Below are 19,474 nucleotides of genomic sequence, written 5' to 3' on the forward strand. Positions count from 1 at the left end.
TTTAATTTACAGGACTGTTGCAAGAAGGGTACAAAGAACTTCTGTACACCCTTCAACTAGATTTACCCATTAACATTTTACCACATTTTCTTTATCATTCTCTTTCTCTCCCTTTCTATCTACCTATCTGTATACATCTGTATATCTATATCTATAACATAAAGGGATAGGATTTTATATGTATAAGTATAAATATATATATTAATATATTATTTTAGATATGTATAAATTATATATGACATTCTCTTACATAACCATTAGTTATTTGTCAAAATCAGGAAATGTACTTCTATCTAGTCTATAGCATGTTTTCAAATTTCCAATTGTTCCAATAATGTACATTATAGAAAAAATTTTTTTTCACTCCAAGATCCAGTCCAAGATCACATATTACATATAGTTGTCATGTCTCGGTATTTTTTAATCTAGAAGAGTCCTTCAGTCTTAGGTCTAAATGACCTTAACATTTTGGACAGGGCAGTTATGTTTTAGAATGTCTCTCAATTTGGGTTTCTCTGATTCTTGCTTAAATCATTATTACTATAATTTTTGTCAAATGGTGATTTTTTTCATTGTAGTTTTTTTAAATTATTTTTTACTGTGGTAAAATACATGCAACACAAAATTTGCCATTTAACCATTTTTAAGTGTGTAAGTCAGTGACATTAATTACATTCACAATGTTGTATAACCATCAACATTATTCCCAAAATGTATTCATCACCTCAAAAAGAAAGTCTATAACCACTAAACAATGATTTCCCATTCCCACCTCCCCTAACCCCGGTAACCTCTAATCTACTTTCCATTTTTATGAATTTGTCTATTGTAGATATTTCATATAACTGGAATCATGCAATAGTTATCCTTTCCTGTCTGGATTACTTCACTTAACATATTGTTTTTAAGGTTCATCCATATTGTAACATGCATTTGCTTTATATTTCTCTTATTACTAATGATGTTGACCATCTTTGCATGTGCTTATTGGCCATTTGTATATCTTCTTTGGGCAAACATCTATTCAAGTCCTCTGCCCATTTTCTAATTGGGTGGTTTGTTTTTTTGTTTTTGAGTTTTAGGAGTTCTTTATATATTCTGGATATTAAACCCTCATATGACATGAAAATATTTTCTCCCTTTCTATGGGTTTTCTTTTAACTTTCTCGATAATATCCTTTGATGTACAAAAGTTTTAAATTTTAATGAAGCCCAGTTTATTTCTTTTTACTTTTTTTGTTCATGCTTTTGGTATTATATCTAAGAATCCATTGTCAAATTCAATGTCATAATGCTTTTTTTTTTTCTTTTTTTGGGGGGAGGGCGGTACGCGGGCCTCTCACTGTTGTGGCCTCTCCCGTTGCGGAGCACAGCTCCGGACGAGCAGGCTCAGTGGCCATGGCTCATGGGCCCAGCCGCTCCGCGGCATGTGGGATCTTCCCAGACCGGGGCACGAATCCGTGTCCCCTGCATCGGCAGGAGGACTCTCAACCACTGCGCCACCAGGGAAGCCCTTCACTAATTTTTTAATATTAATTTCAGGAACTCACATTTATCCCTGTTTGTTTTAAATCCTTTCTATTGGGTTGGCCAAAAGGCTCATTCCATTTTTTCCGTAAGATGGCTCTAGTAGCACTTAGTTGTCTTTAACTTCATTCGAAACAATTTTGTTAGATTGTATGTGACAGCTGTCATATCAGTCTGCATTTAAAAAAAGACTTATCAAAATTGGTGAATTTTTATGTAGCCATTTTAATATTGAAGATGGAAGAACAAAAGCAACATTTTCGGCATATTATGCTTTATTATTTCAAGAAAGGTAGAAACGCAACTGAAATGCAAAAAGATGTGTGCAGTGTATGGAGAAGGTGCTGTGACTGATCGAACGTGTCAAAAGTGGTTTGCAAAGTTTCGTGCTGGATATTTCTCACTGGACGATGCTCCACAATCGGGTAGACCAGTTGAAGTTGATAGCGATCAGATCGAGACATTAATTGACAACAGTCAACGTTATACCACGCGGGAGATAGCCAACATACTCAAAATATCCAAGTCAAGCCTTGAAAATCATTTGCACCATCTTGGTTATATTCATCACTTTGATGTTTGGGTCAACATAAGTTAAGCAAAAAAAACCTTCTTGACCATATTGCCGCATGCGATTTTCTACTTAAACGTAATGAAAACGTTCCGTTTTTAAAACAAATTGTGACGGGCGATGAAAAGTGGATACTGTACAAGAATGTGAAACAGAAAAGATCGTGGGGCAAGTGAAAGGAACCACCACCAACCACACCAAAGGCTGGTCTTCATCCAAAGAAGGTGATGGTGTGTATATGGTGGGATTGGAAGGGAGTCCTCCATTATGAGCTCCTTCTGGAAGATCAAACGATTAATTCCAACAAGTACTGCTCCCAATTAGACCAACTGAAAGCAGGACTCGACAAAGTGTCTGGAATTAGCCAACAGAAAATGCATACTCTTCCATCAGGATAACACAAGACCGCATGTTTCTTTGATGACCAGGTAAAAACTGTTACAGCTTGGCTGGGAAGTTCTGATTCATCCACCGTATTCACCAGGCATTACACCTACAGATTTTCATTTATTTCAGTCTTTACAAAATTCTCTTAGTGGAAAAAATTTCAATTTCCTGGAAGACTGTAAAAGGCACTTGGAACAGTTCTTTGCTCAAAAAGATAAAAAGTTTTGGGAAGATGGAATTATGAAGCTGCCTGAAAAATGGCAGAAGTTAGTGGAACAAAACGGTGAATACATTGTTCAATAAAGTTCTTGATGAAAAATTAAAAGTGTGTCTTTTATTTTTACTTAAAAACCAAAAGCACTTTTTGGCTTTTAACCCAATAGTATAAGGCCTAGGCATGTAAATAAGCACATTTTTCATTATTAAATATCTTCTTGTTATGTTCAGTTCATTCCCTGATCTCATTAACAACCTTTTCAGTGCAATCTGGCAATCCAGTCTATTAGCTAGTAGTCTCAGCTTTATGTTTTTCTGTATATTTTATAAGCATGCCTTTTTAGTCTTTACCCAGATCCTTTCTTTAATTCATCATTCTGTCTGAGGTAGGGAGAAATCCTCCATTATCACAACCCAAAAGCCTCTCAGGATTATTAGGCATTGGGTTGTTTTTCTCCCTGATGGAGGAACTTTCTGCAGCACTGTGAGTCTTTTTATTTTTTCTTGATTCTAGGGCCTTATTATTTGATTCTTATTAATGATAACTATAGTTTCCCCTGCCTCCAAAAAAACCTTTCTATTTGTAATCTCAATTACCTTCAACACAGGGTAGATTTTGACAAATGGAAGGTCTTTTGTTCTAGAAATCAACTAGGTGGGGGCAGGATCAGGGAAGAGCTCAATTTCTTCAGAGGAGAGGAGGAGAATATTTTGAGGTTGTTAAATAGAATAAAGTAGATTTCCATGTTTTGATTTTGGGGAAAAAATTGCCAGGATATAAATGTTAATTGAGCAAGAAGCAAGAAATTGTAAAACATGATTTTATTTTTGCTAAAAACCAAATGAAAACAACCAAAGAAATAAACTGTGGATATGTGTTTATGCATGTTTGAAAAAGTAGGGAAAGATATACAACAAATTAGTGACACTGATGACTCAAGAGAAGTAAGACTGGAGGGGTGAAAAGGAAAAAAGAAGGTTCACTTCAACTTTAATATTTGAATTGTTATGAGTTTTTATTATTGGCATTGTTTTTTTTTAAATGATAGGAATTTAAGGTCTTGGGAGACTATATTGATTAGGTAGGGATGAGTCAGATAGGTTTACTAAGGATTTGGGAAATTTAGAAAGTGCCTGAGAGGGTAGTTTAGTAAGATTAGAGAAGTGGCAGAATGTTGAATGGATTAGAATCCATTGTAACCCCTAAAGATATACCATATATATATATATATATACACATATATAGGCTAGAGAGGAAGAAATTCCAGAGATATTTCTTTTTTTTTTTTTTTAATTTTTGGCTGTGTTAGGTCTTTGTTGCTGCGTGTGGGCTTTATCTAGTTGCGTGGAGCGGGGGCTACTCTTCATTGAGGTGCGCGGGCTTATTGCGGTGGCTTCTCTTGTTGCAGAGCACGGGCTGTAGGCATGGGGGCTCCAGTACTTGTGGCACGCAGGATCAGTAGTTGTGGCTTGTGGGCTCTAGAGCGCAGGCTGGGTAGTTTTGGTGCACTGAGCTGCTCCGCGGGATGTGGGGTCTTCCCAGACCAGGGCTCCAACCCGTGTTCCCTGCATTGGCAGACAGATTCTTAACCACTGCACCACCAGGGAAGCCACCAGTGACATTTCTAAGAAAAAAAATCAAACAGCCTTTAGTGACTGAATACGGGAGGAAAATAATGAATGTCAAAAACAAGCTTCCACACTGGGCTTCTGGGGGCAAATGCTGACACGATCACAGATAAGGCAGGAGGACAATATAGGGCTTCCAGAAGCCTTTCTAATAATGAATCCATGCACGATTCTAATGAATCAGTGCACGATTCTAGTACACAGGTGGGTCCATGAACTTTTTTTTTTTTTTTTTTTTTTGGCAACGTCCGGCTGATAACTGCATTTGCATGAACGCATACACTGGCTTGTGTGACGTACTCTTAGCTCCGGGAGCTGGCTGCACACCATCCGATGACACTTGCTCTGGGACTGCTTAAGGGTTAGGGCTCCACTTCCTCCGAATTGATAGTGAATGCACTATCAATTCGTAGCTAGCCTTCGGGTTTCCCAAAGCTACCTAGGAACAGCGCCCGGTTCCCGTACCCACCCGAGCTTCCGAATAAGGGAGGAAAAGAGGGCGGAGGCCAGCGCCGCGCACGCGCTTTAATACACGCAGGCGCAGCCTCTCTCCTTCCTGATAATCTCTCACAGCCGCCCCACCTCCGGGAAGTAGTTCCGTCCCGCCTCCCGAGTGCAAAGGAGGGATGCTATTGGGCACACCGGTTGTCCATCAGGCCGGTCTCTCTTCTGCTCAATACCATTGGCAGCCCGGGAAAAGGCCAGCGGGCCGACGTCGGCCTACCCCTTCGAGACTCAGCGCCACCGCGGAAGCCGCTATTGGCGGAGGCCAGGGACCGCGACTGCTCACTTCCGGCGCGGGCCTCCACGATTCCTCCCCCTCCCCCGCCGTCGCCCTCGGTCTTCCCACCCCCCGCCCTTCCACCATGGCCGCGTCTGTGTGGTGTAGGGAGAAGCTGGTCCTCCTATAGCGCTTACTGCCTCACCCTCACTCCTGGGGGCCGGAACCAAAGGAACCTCGCTCCCCAACCCTTGGGGCACCAGCCAGGAAGGTTTCCTACCCCATGCTTCAGGGGCAGGACTCCTCTTTCCCCCACCTCCTGAGGCAGAAACTTAGGGTTTTCTCTGCTTCTCTTAGGGTCAGAAGCCAGAAAGGGCTCCTCTTCCACTTCTTCAGGGACAGAGCCTCTCCTACCCTTCCTGTAGGGGTGCAGACCCTTACCCCAGCATACTTAAGAGCTAACGGTGTTTCCTCAGCACTGCCACTCCAGAGGCAGGACCTGGAGGCCCGTCTGCCTTGCCTCCTGCACGGGAGCGGCCCTTCGGAGAGGAGGGAGGAGTGGAGAGGCCAGGGAACCTTTCCTTCCCCTCCCCCACTTGTCCCTCTTTCCCCCCAGTCCCTGGCAATCCCCAATTCCCCCTTTCTAGGACTTCCCATCCATCCACTCCCTGGCCTTTTCCCGTCTCCCGGCTGCAGCCATGGAGTTACAGAAGGGAAAGGGGGCGGCAGCAGCAGCAGCAGCAGCAGCAGCAGCTGCTTCGGGAGCAGCGGGAGGTGGAGGAGGAGCGGGAGCAGGAGCCCCAGGAGGGGGGAGGCTGCTACTTGCAACCAGTTTGGATGCCAAGGATGAGTTAGAGGAGGTAGGTGTGGGGGGGTGGGGAAGGGAGTTAAGAAATGGGGTTGAGGAGGGAAACTGGAGCGAATACGGGGTGGGGGTGGGGGAGGAGGCCTTCACGTGTTTTCTAAGACAGCACAAACACTGCTACAGACTTCCTGCTTGTGAAGGAGGAAGTGTGGGCCAACTTCCTGGACAGGTCGAAACAGCAGCTACTAGTGTGAAAATGGTGGGGGGGTGTTGATGAGGAAGGGATACAGCATCCAGATCAACTGAATTTATCTTTGACATTCCTTTCCCATTACAGGCCACAGCTATTATTAATATTTACCCTGTTTCATCTTAGGTCATACATTGAGTTGAGATGTAACGTATGTATGTGTAGGTGTCTGGGGGGCTGATAGGAGCTTGCAGTAGACCGTGGACCCTTCCCGTTAGATAGTATTGACTTCATGCAGACACCATCAATTGCCGGTGGTGTTAACTGGGCATTGAGAATGAGTGAGGACTTAAGGAAAAGTGAGTTGTGTTTTGTTAGGTAGTGGGGTGAGGTGCGGGGTGAATGGGACCTAGGGGACTCTCCTTCAGAACCAGATAGCACACACACAAAGGAGAGAACACATAGATGCTGAGAAAGAGGGTAGGATGAGGCGATGCAGTGGGCCTGAATGGGGATTTTAGACTACTGAATAATTGACCCGACCCTCCCCGACTTGTTCCTCTTGCCCTGTCCCTGACAATCCAGAGTTGATCATTTATCCCTTTCCACTGCTATACATGAAAAGACATACTTAGGAATATGAGACCCAGAAGTGGGACATGATTGCTGGACTGTTTGTAAGACCTAATGGATTCAACTTAGTGGTTATCCAGGGACAGGATGAGTAAATTATTAGGCTCTGGCTCTTCACTGGCCATTTCCCTGCTTCTGACTTTGTCACTGCTCTGTATCAGATGTTAGAGGGTGGTCAAGCAGATAGGTGGAGTTCATAGTTTAAATTTGAAAAAAATGTTGGTGCAGATACAAGATGGTGGAACATACATGCAAAAAAGCTTTGTGAATCAAGGAGCGGCTGGATAGCAGCTTTGTGAATTATCCATCGCAAGTGTCTGTTCGCAGACCGGCTGGCTTCCCATCATGCTTCTCCCCCATAATTCTGTGTGCATTTAGATGAATCAAAGTTTGTTTTCTGCTGTTGTTTTTATCAGCTAAGGTAGATATAATTAGGAACATAAACAATACTTCTAAAAGTAATGTATTCCCAAAATAAATACAAGTGACTTTGCCAGGATTGCCTGGTAATTTAAATTATCTGCGTTTTTAGAAATGGCCACTGTCACTGTCAAAGTATTTATTGAGCCCTGTGTTCTATCTAGCACTGAAACTCTAGAATTGTAGCAAGAAAGTCATGGACTGCCTTTGATCCCTACACCAGTTGGGTAGAGGGGAAGAGACCCCAAGGGTGACGAAACGGTTTATTCCCCACCCTGATTGCTGGAAAGGTAGTCCTGCTCTAATTTGTACCACAGCATCCTGTTCTGAGTAGTGATACGTTTGCTAGTAAGCGAAATGATATGGCAGAAGGGGACCACAAAAGAGAGGAAGCATTTATTTTCTTGCTTTTTTGGACTGCCTTGAGAGTGAACTTTAAACTGTTTCCAGAGAGAAGGGGGAGGGAGGGTCTCCTTTTTTTTTCTGATATCCCTTGTGGTGTAGATGTTTCCCAGAATGTGTTGGCCTCCCCTCTTTCCTTCTTTGCCCTTTGTTCTATGCATTTGAATTTTCCAACAAGTCTTGCCACTGTTTTTAACCCCATGTATTTGGTTCCCACTAGACCAGAGTGTCTCTAAGGTCAAGACTTACTGGTTTCTTCCTCTGGGTCTCCGCACAGATCTCTGCACACGGAAGTTATCAAAACCTGGTGTTGACTGATCTCAGCTTGTTCTGGCTTCGTTATTTTCCAGCATAGGCCCACCTATTGCCCAGGAATACAGAGGCAGTAGCTTCCTGACCAGATATATACTTACTCTGTGCTGAGTCTGATAGGAAAATAGAATGAGGAAGACCCAAGGCCTGCCTTCCAGAGCTTATCATCTGAAGACTGAGTTAATACGCTCATAAGAAAGGTAAAAACAAAAACCCAGCGAGGGTAGTGAAGAGACTGGAGTCATTACAGCTGGGAGTGATGAGAAAGCCCCTTAGAGGCCTGGAGTATGAAGCACTGGTGAAGAGCATCCCAGGCAGGGACTGTGGCTTTTCTACCCAAGGGAGCATTTGTTGTATCCTTTCTTCTCTTTGGCCCTGTTCTTCTCTTTGAATGGGGAATTCTTGCCCACCCCCATCCAGATTTGAGGAATGAGATGAAAATAGTGCCAAAGATTGGAGGGGTTTAAAACATGTAGCTCCTAGTTTCACAAGCCTTCAAAGCTCCCGGTCACTCCTCTGTGGAGAAGGACCCTGTCCACTTTGAAATCAGGCTAAAAGCAGAAGCTGTGTCCCAAACAAATTAGAACTTCCTCTTAAGCTATGGACAAGTCTCAGGGTTGCATTTGGTTAGAGGTATGTCCCGTCCAGGTTTTCTCCAAGGAGTAATTCACATCCAGTCTGTGAAGATTCTCCAGGGAATGGGCTTTGAGTCATCTCTAATTTTTTTCCCCTTAAATCCTAATTTCACATAAAAGTGACTCTTGGTTGTAGAATACTTGGAACCCAGTTCGTTCAGTAGTTCTTTACTAATGTGGGTCCTTGGGGATTTTGTAGGTCAGATCATATTTTCTTTTCCTTAAGCCTTTGGATTTTAGTCCCTCAAGGCCACTGACTTCCCGTAGAGGGGCAGTATTTAATATACAGGCTTTTTTTTAATTAATTATTTTTAGCTGCGTTGGTCTTCGTTGCTGTGTGCAGGCTTTCTCTAGTTGCAGCGAGCGGGGGCTACTCTTCGTTGCAGTGCGCGGGCTTGTCATTGCAGTGGCTTCTCTTGTTGTGGAGCACAGGCTCTAGGCGTGCGGGCTTCAGTAGTTGTGGCTTGCCGGCTCTAGAGCGCAGGCTCAGTAGTTGTGGCGCACGGGCTCAGTTGCTCCGCGGCATGTGGGATCTTCCTAGACCAGGGCTCAAACCCGTGTCCCCTGCATTGGTAGGCAGATTTTTTTTTTTGGAAGATGTTGGGGGTAGGAGTTTATTAATTAATTAATTTATTTTTGCTGTGTTGGGTCTTCGTTTCTGTGCGAGGGCTTTCTCTAGTTGTGGCAAGCAGGGGCCACTCTTCATCGCGGTGCGCGGGCCTCTCACTATCGCGGCCTCTCTTGTTGTGGAGCACAGACTCCAGATGCGCAGGCTCAGCAGTTGTGGCTCACGAGCGTAGCTGCTCCGCGGCATGTGGGATCTTCCCAGACCAGGGCTTGAACCCGTGTCCCCTGCATTAGCAGGCAGATTCTTAACCACTGAGCCACCAGGGAAGCCGAATATACAGTTTTTAACAAACTGTATGTTCACCTGGCCGAGGGAGGGGAAACTGAGAGGTTAGCAATCTTCAGACTTCAGTCTCCAGCTTCAGGTGTATACTTGCAAACTAGAAGACCTCCCCGCTTTCTACCCCCACTCCATCTACTGCGCTGTCATGGAAACCATGGTCAGGTAATTTTAGTACTAGAAAAATTATTTTAGAAGCTCCTAGAGATGGTAAATATTTACTCAGCTCTGAGGTGCCGTTGTGAAGGGCTTACTCTGAACAGAGTCATTCTGCCAGCAGTTGTTGGCAGGTGCGTGTGTGATTCCATCTTTACAAAGCGCCTCTGGAGACTGGGGGGGAGAGGGGTACTGCTGGTTGATTGTAGGGATCTGGCTTCCTGCAGCCCTCTTTGAGGGGATGTGGTCCTTCAGTCATTCTGAATGATTTGTAATTAGTTCTCCCATCGCTGTTTGGGAAAGTAGTTTCTGTAGTTCAGGAAGAGCAGCATCTTTTATATACTTCTACTGCCTAGGAAGGACTGACCCTCACATTTCTTTCCTCATTGCTTTTATCCACGCCTCCAAATTCTGGACTCTCCCACTTTCTACATCCTTAGCTGGGCCTCACTGTTCCAAGAGGCCACTTTTATTTCTTGACCGGGCAGTGACCCATAGAGTTGACTCAGGCCTCTGAGTGGAGCTTAGAATATTGAGGAGGGGCCTAGAGAAACCTGGTTTAGTCCAAGGTCTCTGTGTTACATCACAGCTAGAAACTAGGCCAGCCCATAGGGCTGTGTATCCAGCTTTGTGTGAGGACCTTGGTGCAGGGTCCATCCATCAGGCCTCCTCCCCTCTCCCGTTACTCTTCTCTCATAGAAGGCAAAAGTAGGAGAGGAAGCTTTGCAGCCTGGTCAGGGACTTACCCACGTCCTGTAGTAGGAGGGCTCAGTTTTCAGGGAACTTTGAGGGCATGCCATTAGAAGTAGTGGCAGGGGGCGTTGGGGGGCTGTCTGGTCCTCATGGACTTAGTTGTGTGATCGCTGAGCTTTTTCACAGATGGAATAGAGTCTAATTCAACTGAGGCTACCTGCTAGGTGCTTTCACGTATGTTATCTTGTTTAATCCTCAGAGCAACCTTGTGATATAGGCTTTGTCTCTATTTTTCAGGTAAGAAAACCAGGGTATTATAAGTAAAGGATTAAGTAAGTCTTGGTAAGTTAGGTAACTCACCCAAGATTAGCCTAAGGCTTGCCAGTGGTGGAGGGACCCTCTCTTCCTTGCTTGTCAGTTGGCTCCTCAGCCAGCTGCTCTTTTGACTTCCCTCGCATCTCTGTTGATTCAACAGAGATTTCTTCCTTTTGGTAGGAAGTAATATCTAGGGTTTTAGGATGCTGTGCTGCTGCTTGCTCACCGTCTTCCTCCACCCTGAAACTGTTAACCCAGGCCGGATAAGCAAGGCCTCCCAGAGCTCCCAGCAAGAACACCCTGGATTTAGCAACTGGAGGAACTGGTCCTCCAGCCATTGATAACTATCTTAGGAGGAGAGGGATAAGATTTAAAAAGAGAAAATACAACCTGAGGTTTTTTTCCTCCCTCCCCCTATCATATAGGAGCTGGGCTAGGTAATGATGGATCTCAGAGTTTGTGGGAGAGGTGGGCTGTGAGATTTACAGCTCAGCTTTCCTGTGATCTCACAGCTCCTTTTCACAAGTACGCAGGTGCTGTTGATTAAGGCTCAGCGCGCTTATCTGACCTAATTTGGAGGATAGTCAGACCTGATGCTGGGTAGTGATGTTGTCAAACCTGGGTGGCTTTGGGCCTAATTTAGGTTGAATTTTTGTGGCTATGGGAGCTCCTTGTCTTAACACTCAGTTCTGCTTTGCTCTTAGGTAGGGACGGACGTAGGCAAACTCAGGATGATGGTCAAAGGAGAAACATGGTGGTCTTTCATTCCTAGACCTCTTTCCTGTTGCCCTTATTTGTCGGTTCTTGACAATGTGGTAGTTCTCAACAAGATGTTTTGTGATGACCTTTAGGATTGGGGGAGGTAAATTGTCTGTCTTTGTCCCTGTTTTGCTAGCATCATTATCACTGGGAATTGGTAAGTGGTTTTCTTAAACAGTTTTGGGGTTAATCCTCAAGATAAAATTTTAAAAGATTCAGGAAGTAGTTTAGGTGGTAATAATGGAGAGGCTCACTGACTTAAATGAGATACATTTTGTCAATATTTTCTCAGTGTTTAGTAGTAAATGCTTTGGAACAGGATCAGTGACTTAAGATCTCCTTAGAAGGTTGAGCACATGCTGTCTTAGAGTTAGCCTTTGTAATTAAGAAGGGTCCTTGGATGGACTTTAATGCAGCTCTCCCCACCTTTGTTTGACTAGAGACCCAGGAAGGTTTTAGTTTGGCCTTTTGTTCTTCATTAGTCCTTTTCTTTCCTACACTCATTTTTATGTTAAAGTTTGTTTTTATCTTTTTGGAGGGACATTTCAAACATAAAAAAATAGAATAGTATAATTGCCCTGGAGCCATCACTCTGTTTCAGTACTTATCAGTACATGGCAATCTTGTCTTATTTCCCTTTAGTCTCCTCTGGATTATTTTGAAGCAAATCCAAGCTGTATCGTTTCAGCTGTAGATATTTCATATGTATGTCTGTGAGAGATGGACTTTTTTCTTTTTAACATAGCCACAGTATCATACCTAAAAACATTAACAATAATTCCTCAATGTGACAATATACTCATTGTTCAAACTGACTGTCTCATAAAATTTTTTTTTAAAGGTTTTTTCCTTAAGTTCCTCAGGTGCTTTATTGTTTGGTTTTTTTTTTTCCCTGTGGCATGGCTTGCGGGATCTTAGTTCCCCAACCAGGGATTGAACCTGGGCCCACAACAGTGAAAGTGCAGAGTCCTAACCACTGGACCACCAGGGAATTCCCATAAATTCTTTTTATAATTGGTTTTTCAGATCAGTAATCAAACAAGGATCACACATTTATTGCATTCAGTTGATATATCCCTTTAATTTTTTAATAACTATTTTAAAATAATTTCAAGCTTAGAGAAAAATTGTAAGACATAGAACTCTCATATACTCTTCACCCAGATTCACCAATTGTTAACATTTGCTGCATTTGCTTTTTCATTATCTCTCTATATACATGTTATTATTTTAATGTTTTGAGAGTAAGTTGCAGCCGCAGTGCCACTTAAGATTTAAATACTTCCGGGAGTATTTCCTAAGAACAAGGATCCTCTGTTACATAATACCTGTTTTATTTTTTTTTTTGCGGTACGCAGACCTCTCGCTGTTGTGGCCTCTCCTGTTGCGGAGCGCAGGCTCAGCGGCCATGGCTCACGGGCCCAGCTGCTCTGCGGCATGTGGGATCTTCCCGGACCGGGGCACAAACCCGTGTCCCCTGCATCGGCAGGCGGACTCTCAACCACTGCGCCACCAGGGAAGCCCGATACGTTACTCTTATAGTACATATTCATATTTTACCAGTTGTCCCAATTATGTCCATTATAGCAGTCCAGGATCACACATTGCATTTAGGTGTACTGTCTCTTTAATTCTTAGTCCTATCTCTGTCCCTCACCTTAAACACTTTGATAGGCCAGTTATCTTATAAATCTCTCTCAATTTGGGTTGTCAAAATTTCTTCATGATTAGACTGAGATTATTCATTTTGGGCAAGAAAACCATAGAAGTGATGTTTAGCCTTTTCAGTGCACCATATCAGAGGCGCGTATGTCAGCTGTCAGTCTGTCTTGTTATTTGGGATATTAGCTCTGATCACTTGGTTAAGGTGGTATCCTTCAGGATTTCCTACAGTTATTTTCTCTTTGTAATTAGTATTTTGAACCTATGTAAATATTCTCTTGTGAAAGTTTTGCCTCTGGTTTTACCATTCATTGATGATATTTGCCTGAATCAATTATTATTCCTGTCATTCCTTCTGCAGTTTTAGTTGGCATTCCACTGTAAGGAAGAGCTTTCCCTTCTTTATTTATCATGTATGTACATATCTATCTATCAGCACAGACTCATGGATTCTTATTTTATTCAAGGGGTTGAAATCGTAAGCCTCTTTTTTTTTTTGGCCACACCTCGTGGTTTGTGGGATCTTAGTTCCCCTACCAGGGATCGAACCGAGGCCCCGGCAGTGAAAGCACAGAATCCTAACCACTGGACTGCCAGGGAATTCCCTTAAGCTTCTTTTAATACATGGGGTTCTCCCTCCCTGCTTTTTTCCTTGCAATTTAAATGTTAAAGAAATCAGGAAGCCTGTCATGATTTATACATTCTGGACTTTGCTGATTATATCCTCATGGTGACTTGACTTGTAAACTGGTAGTTAGGTCTAGAGATGTGATGAGATTTAAATTTTTAAAAAGCTTTATTGGGGGCCAGAAATACATCACAGGTGGTGGTATGGAGCACTCTGAATTTTTTCTCACCCCTTCACAGAGGTTGGAAAGATGTATGAGCATTGTGACATCGATGACTACTGGTGTCTCAGAGAGAGAGGCCAATGACGCCCTCAATGCCTACGTGAGTATAATACTCTCCCCGTACCCATTTCTGCTTCTTTGAAAGCTTTCAGACATGATCAAAAAGATGGAAAGAAAAAAAAAAAAAAAAAAAAGATGGAAAGACTTCAGTGGTTAAGAACTAGGGGGTTGAAGTTAAGGTCTTGGTTTCCTGAACCAGGCTTCCCAACTCCTCTCTTTCTTTCTTTTATTTATTTATGTACTTTTTATACAGCAGGTTCTTATTAGTTATCTATTTTATATATATTAGTGTATATATGTCAATCCCAATCTCCCAGTTCATCCCACCACCACCCCCCTCTCCTCTCTTTCTTTCTTAATGTGGGAATCCCATCTGTTGGAGCCTTAGGTGTCTTTGAATAACAAGTTTAAAAAATAACTCATAGTCCTGTGGTGGCTTTTTTCTTTGTAAATCATTCTCACATATTTGATCTTTTACATTTCTTAATCAGTCTGTGAGGTTGAAAGGATTCAAAGTAATACATGTAAAGGATTTAGAGTAGTTTCTGGCACATAGTGAATGTTCAGTAAATATTTCTTACTTATTAGTAGTAATTATTCTTATTATGTCTTCACCTTACAAATATCAGGGATTCAGTGATTTGCCCAAGGTCTTGACTTGGTAGGTGCACTTGTTAATCCATGAGTGACTCTTTGTAGCTCCCTTTCTACTAAAGGCTGTTACGGTCTGGTAAAGGTGTGGAGTAGGGTTTTGTTTTTTTTTCTCATTTTAAACACTCTTTATTTTCTGCCTCTATCCTTCATCAAGCCTTGGAGAAAGCAGTATGGGTCCATCCTTTCCCTCCACCTCTCTCCTAAAACAGATGCCCCATCACTTTTAGGAGAAGGGAATCATCAGATTTAAGAGCTGATGATTCTCCTTTGCAGGTCACTCAAGAGTCCCACATTTTCTGGGAGCAGCTGTGCTCAAGAACTTCCCTCCTGTGAGTGACAACTAGTTTTTTTTTCCCTCATATCCCAGGTATGCAAAGGCCCCCCACAGCACGAGGAAATCTGCCTGGGCCTCTTCACGCTTGTCCTCACCGAACCTGCCCAAGCCCAGAAGGTAAGACTCCCTTCTCTGGACCCACACTCCCTTCTCAGATATGATCTGAGAATATGGTAGAACTTATGGTTTAACTGGAATAGTACCATACCCTTTGACCAGGGCTAGATCATCTTGTTCTCCAAATATAGTTGCAACTCCCTTTTCACTCAGTAAATTGGTCACTCTGACTAAAGTCCTTTCTCTTTTTCCAGATTCTGAAGCTAAAAGGCAAGAAAAGGCAGTTGTGAGAGTGAAAAAGCATTTAGAGAGTTTTAAATTGTAGACTTAGGGGCTTCCCCGGCAGTCCAGTGATTGAGACTGCCCCTTCCAATGCAGGGGGTGTGGGTTGGATCCCTGGGCCGGGAGCTGAGATCCCACATGCCTGGCAGCCAAAAAACCAAAACATAAAACAGAAGCAATATTGTAACAAATTCAATAAAGACTTAAAAAAAAAATTGTAGATTGATGAGTCAAGGCTAAAAGAGGTGGGATTTAATCCAGAGAAGAGCACAAATATAAGCAAGTCTGTTGAGAGTTCTTATCCAGAAGAGCGTGACTTGTAGTTTGCAGGTTTTATCAGTGCAGGTGAACAGAAACCAGGTTTAACATTGCAGCAAGTAGGATTTAAATTAGACAGCTTGGGAGTTCCCTGGTGGCCTAGTGGTTAGGATTCCAGGCTTTCACTGCCGTGGCCCAGGTTCCTGAAAGCCACGCAGGGCAGCCAATAGATAAATAGATAGATAGGTAGATAGATAAATAAATAAGTAAGACAGCTTAATGTTAGGTGAGGCAGTAATAATGTAGTGATTAAGAGTACACTGGAAAAAAAAAAAAAGAGTACACTGGAGTCAGAATTCCTGAGGAATACCGTATGAAAATTAGTTTGGGGTTCTTCACAAATAGAGGAGTCTCCTTTATGTGGAATGGTTTAAGAGAAGTCCTTCCTGAGGCGAGGGACTGAGCAGGATGATCTCTTTGGATTCCATTCTTTCTATAAGAAAGGAGCAAAATCCTGTCTTTTGCTTCTCTAGATTTCCACTTTCTTTGTCCTTGAATCTTGTGTGATGATTTAGAAACATATGTCTGGTATCTGACATTAACTGCACGGCACTGACAAGAGAAGAGCTTGGAGAGGGGGAATTCACTGTTCTCCTTGCCCCTTCCTTGAACAAAAGGAGTGTGGAAGGAAACAAACATGCTCTATGTCCAGCATTGTGTTCGGCTCTATCCAGACACATTTCATTTATTTATTTGTTTTTTCTTGGCTGCGTCTGGTCTTCATTGCGGCACACGGGATCTTCGTTGTGGTGCACGGGCTTCTCTCTAGTTGTGGCATGCGGGTTTTCTCTTCTCTAGTTGAGGCGCTCCAGCTCAGTAGTTGTGACGCGCAGGCTTAGTTGCCCTGCGGCATGTGGGATCTTAGCTCCCGGACCAGGGATCGAACCTGTGTCCCCTGCATTGGAAGGCGGATTCTTTTTTTTTGTTTTTAAATATCTTTATTGGAGTATAATTGCTTTACAATGTTGTGTTAGTTTCTGCTGCAGAACAAGTGAATCAGCTATATGTATACATATATCCCCATATCCCCTACCTCTTGCGCCTCCTTTCCACCCTCCCTATCCCACCCTCTAGGTTGTCACAAAGCATCGAGCTGATCTCCCTGTGATATGCAGCAGCTTCCCACTAGCCATCCATTTTACATTTGGTAGTGTATATATGTCAGCGCTACTCTCTCACTTCGCCCCAGCTTCCCCTTCCCTCCTGGAAGGTGGATTCTTTATCACTGGACCACCAGGGAAGTCCCAGACACATTTCATTTAATCCTCTCAAAAAGCTATGTGAAACTGGTGGCTTTGTTCTCTTCCCCCAAACCACTCCCAGTGTACCTGTAAGAAACCTGGAGGTCAGACACATTGTCGTTTGTTCAAGGAAAACCAAGGGAAAATCATTCCCAAGGACAAGGACGGATGCCCATGGTCCCCTGGCCTAGCTGTTGGAATTAACCTCAGGGGAAGGACTTACGGGCGTGGCAACCTGATGTGTTTGTACTCCTGATGCCAACTGGAGCAGGATCTGGGGTGAGGGTGGGTGGTAGGGTAGCAAGTATTCACAAGTTGGTGAATGGCCTTGGGAACCAATGCCCTTGGTTTCCCAGGCCATTTCTGGGCTGGGACATTGTTGAGTTAAATTGGCATTTCAGGGACTTCCCTGGTGGTTCAGTGGCTAAGACTTCGCCTTCCAATGCAAGGGGTGCAGGTTCGATCCCTGGTCAGGGAGTGGAGATCCCTCATGCCTCGCGGAAGCAATATTGTAACAAATTCAATAAAGACTTTAAAAATGGTTCACATCAAAAACATCTTTAAAAAAAAATTTAGCATTTCATTTTCATACTGAATTTATCATCGAGATCCTTGAAGACAAATGAATGTCTCCAATCTAGTGTTGTTAACCAGTAATGTGATGCAGCCTAGCCCCTCTATTTTAAAGAAAGTGTTGGCAAAGATGGCGGTGAAGGGTTGGGGTTAAGGTTTAGTTTTCTCTCACGTGGTGGGTTTTTATACGTACAATTAAAATCTTATTTAGTCATCTTAGTGCAAATTCATCTTGCCCGCTGGTTTTATTTGTGTTTCAGGTGAGATCTGAATCAGCTAGGGTACATCAGTAAACTTCAGTGAAGGGGGCAGGGCCCTGTAGTATTTCTAGCTCTTTGCCTGACCTGGCAGTGAGAGGCCACAGGGCTGTGCGTTATAAATGCTTATTATGTCATGAATTTGGCCATCCAGACATGACAAGGAACTAGAGCACCTTGTCTTTTTTTTGCTCTATGACAGCCCCATGAGGGTGGCCCCAGGCCCTCACCTTGGGTCTCATAGTTGGTTGATAGCTGCACCAGGATTATGTGCACATGCTGGAGGTTTCCAAGTACATCCCCTACCTAGGAGCCTTCTAGGCTGACAGGCCCCCAGGTCAGGCCTTTTCAGACAAAGCGGGTGGAGACAGGACTTAGGAGGATACAGTTTTTTTGTTGTTGTTTTTTGTTTTTTGCGGTATGCGGGCCTCTCACTGTTGTGGCCTCTCCCGTTGCGGAGCACAGGCTCCGGACATGCAGGCTCAGCAGCCATGGCTCACGGGCCCAGCCGCTCCGCGGCATGTGGGATCTTTCCGGACCGGGGCACGAACCCGTGTCCCCTGCATCGGCAGGCGGACTCTCAACCACTGCGCCACGAGGGAAGCCCAGGAGGATACAGTTTTAGGCAAGTGAGGAACTATCAGGCACTGACTCATTCAGAGGCCTTGAGCCAGGTCAGAGTATGGTAGAAGGATCTGTGACCTCTTACTGCTTTAATCCTTCTCCCTAAAAGGGTGATTATCTTACAAAGTACTTTCTGTACTGCAAAAGTTTTAGGTAGGAGTTACTGATGAGGACTGATCCTAATGCATTGTTTTAGGCTTCAGTTTAAAACAAGGGGAGTGGGAGGTTCCTTAAAAAACTACAAATAGAACTACCATATGACCCAGCAATCCCACTACTGGGCATATACCCTGAGAAAACTATAATTCAAGAAGAGTCATGTACCAAAATGTTCATTGCAGCTCTATTTACAATAGCCCGGAGATGGAAACAACGTAAGTGTCCATCATTGGATGAATGGATCAAGAAGATGTGGCACATATATACAATGGAATATTACTCAGCCATAAAAAGAAACGAAATTGAGCTATTTGTAATGAGGTGGATAGACCTAGAGTCTGTCATACAGAGTGAAGTAAGTCAGAAAGAGAGAGACAAATACCGTATGCTAACATATATATGGAATTTAAGAAAAAAAAAGTCATGAAGAACCTAGGGGTAAAACAGGAATAAAGACACAGACCTACTAGAGAATGGACTTGAGGATATGGGGAGGGGGAAGGGTAAGCTGTGACAAAGCGAGAGAGAGAGGCATGGATATATATACACTATCAAACTTAAGGTAGATAGCTAGTGGGAAGCAGCCGCATAGCACAGGGAGATCAGCTCGGTGCTTTGTGACCGCCTGGAGGGGTGCGATAGGGAGGGTGGGAGGGAAGGAGACGCAAGAGGGAAGAGATATGGGAACATACGTATATATATAACTGATTCATTTTGTTGTAAAGCAGAAACTAACACACCACTGTAAAGCAATTATACTCCAATAAAGATGTTAAAGAAAAAAAAAAAAGGGGGAGAGTGTTTCCTAAGGGTTTATTTGGAGTTAATTCTGTCACTGGAACAGAAACGTCAGGGTGGGTTGGAGATTCTGCTGTTCCTACATCTCCATGGCCTGAGAGGTGGGAGGTGGGGATCCTGGAGAAGGTGGTAGTGGAAACTGAGTCTTGAACACATCAGAAGCCTGCTCTGGGAAGGCATGAGCTGAGCAGCCGCTGTCAGTGCTGGCAGGCAGGTTCAAAGAGTTAGGACCAGCTCTCTGGGACTTCTTAGTAGGTGGAGCTAAACACGAGAACTTAGTTAAGGAGAGAGCAGTCAGGTATTGGTGGAGAGTGGAACATGCATGG

The 19,474-nt window shown here is 43.6% G+C and overlaps 1 protein-coding gene and 1 long non-coding RNA gene across 2 annotated transcripts in view; one reads left to right on the forward strand and one right to left on the reverse strand.

The window, feature by feature from the left end:
- Positions 1-3,974: 3,974 nt before the first annotated feature.
- Positions 3,975-4,839, reverse strand: LOC137211353 (uncharacterized). Its single transcript, XR_010937043.1, has 2 exons — positions 4,631-4,839; positions 3,975-4,326 (listed from the first exon to the last, which is right to left on the reverse strand). It is a non-coding gene; the product is annotated as an uncharacterized lncRNA (long non-coding RNA).
- A 312-nt stretch (positions 4,840-5,151) lies between these two features.
- INTS3 (integrator complex subunit 3) overlaps positions 5,152-19,474 on the forward strand; it is a 39,100-nt gene continuing 24,777 nt past the window's right edge. Inside the window, exons 1-3 of the mRNA XM_067727854.1 lie at positions 5,152-5,911; positions 13,808-13,891; positions 14,873-14,956. Coding sequence (XP_067583955.1) covers positions 5,750-5,911; positions 13,808-13,891; positions 14,873-14,956 — 330 coding nt within the window. The 5' untranslated portion in view covers positions 5,152-5,749. The remainder of the gene's footprint in view (positions 5,912-13,807; positions 13,892-14,872; positions 14,957-19,474) is intronic.

The sequence above is a fragment of the Pseudorca crassidens genome, chromosome 2 (assembly GCF_039906515.1).
Source record: "Pseudorca crassidens isolate mPseCra1 chromosome 2, mPseCra1.hap1, whole genome shotgun sequence".
Classification (NCBI taxonomy): Eukaryota; Metazoa; Chordata; class Mammalia; order Artiodactyla; family Delphinidae; genus Pseudorca; species Pseudorca crassidens.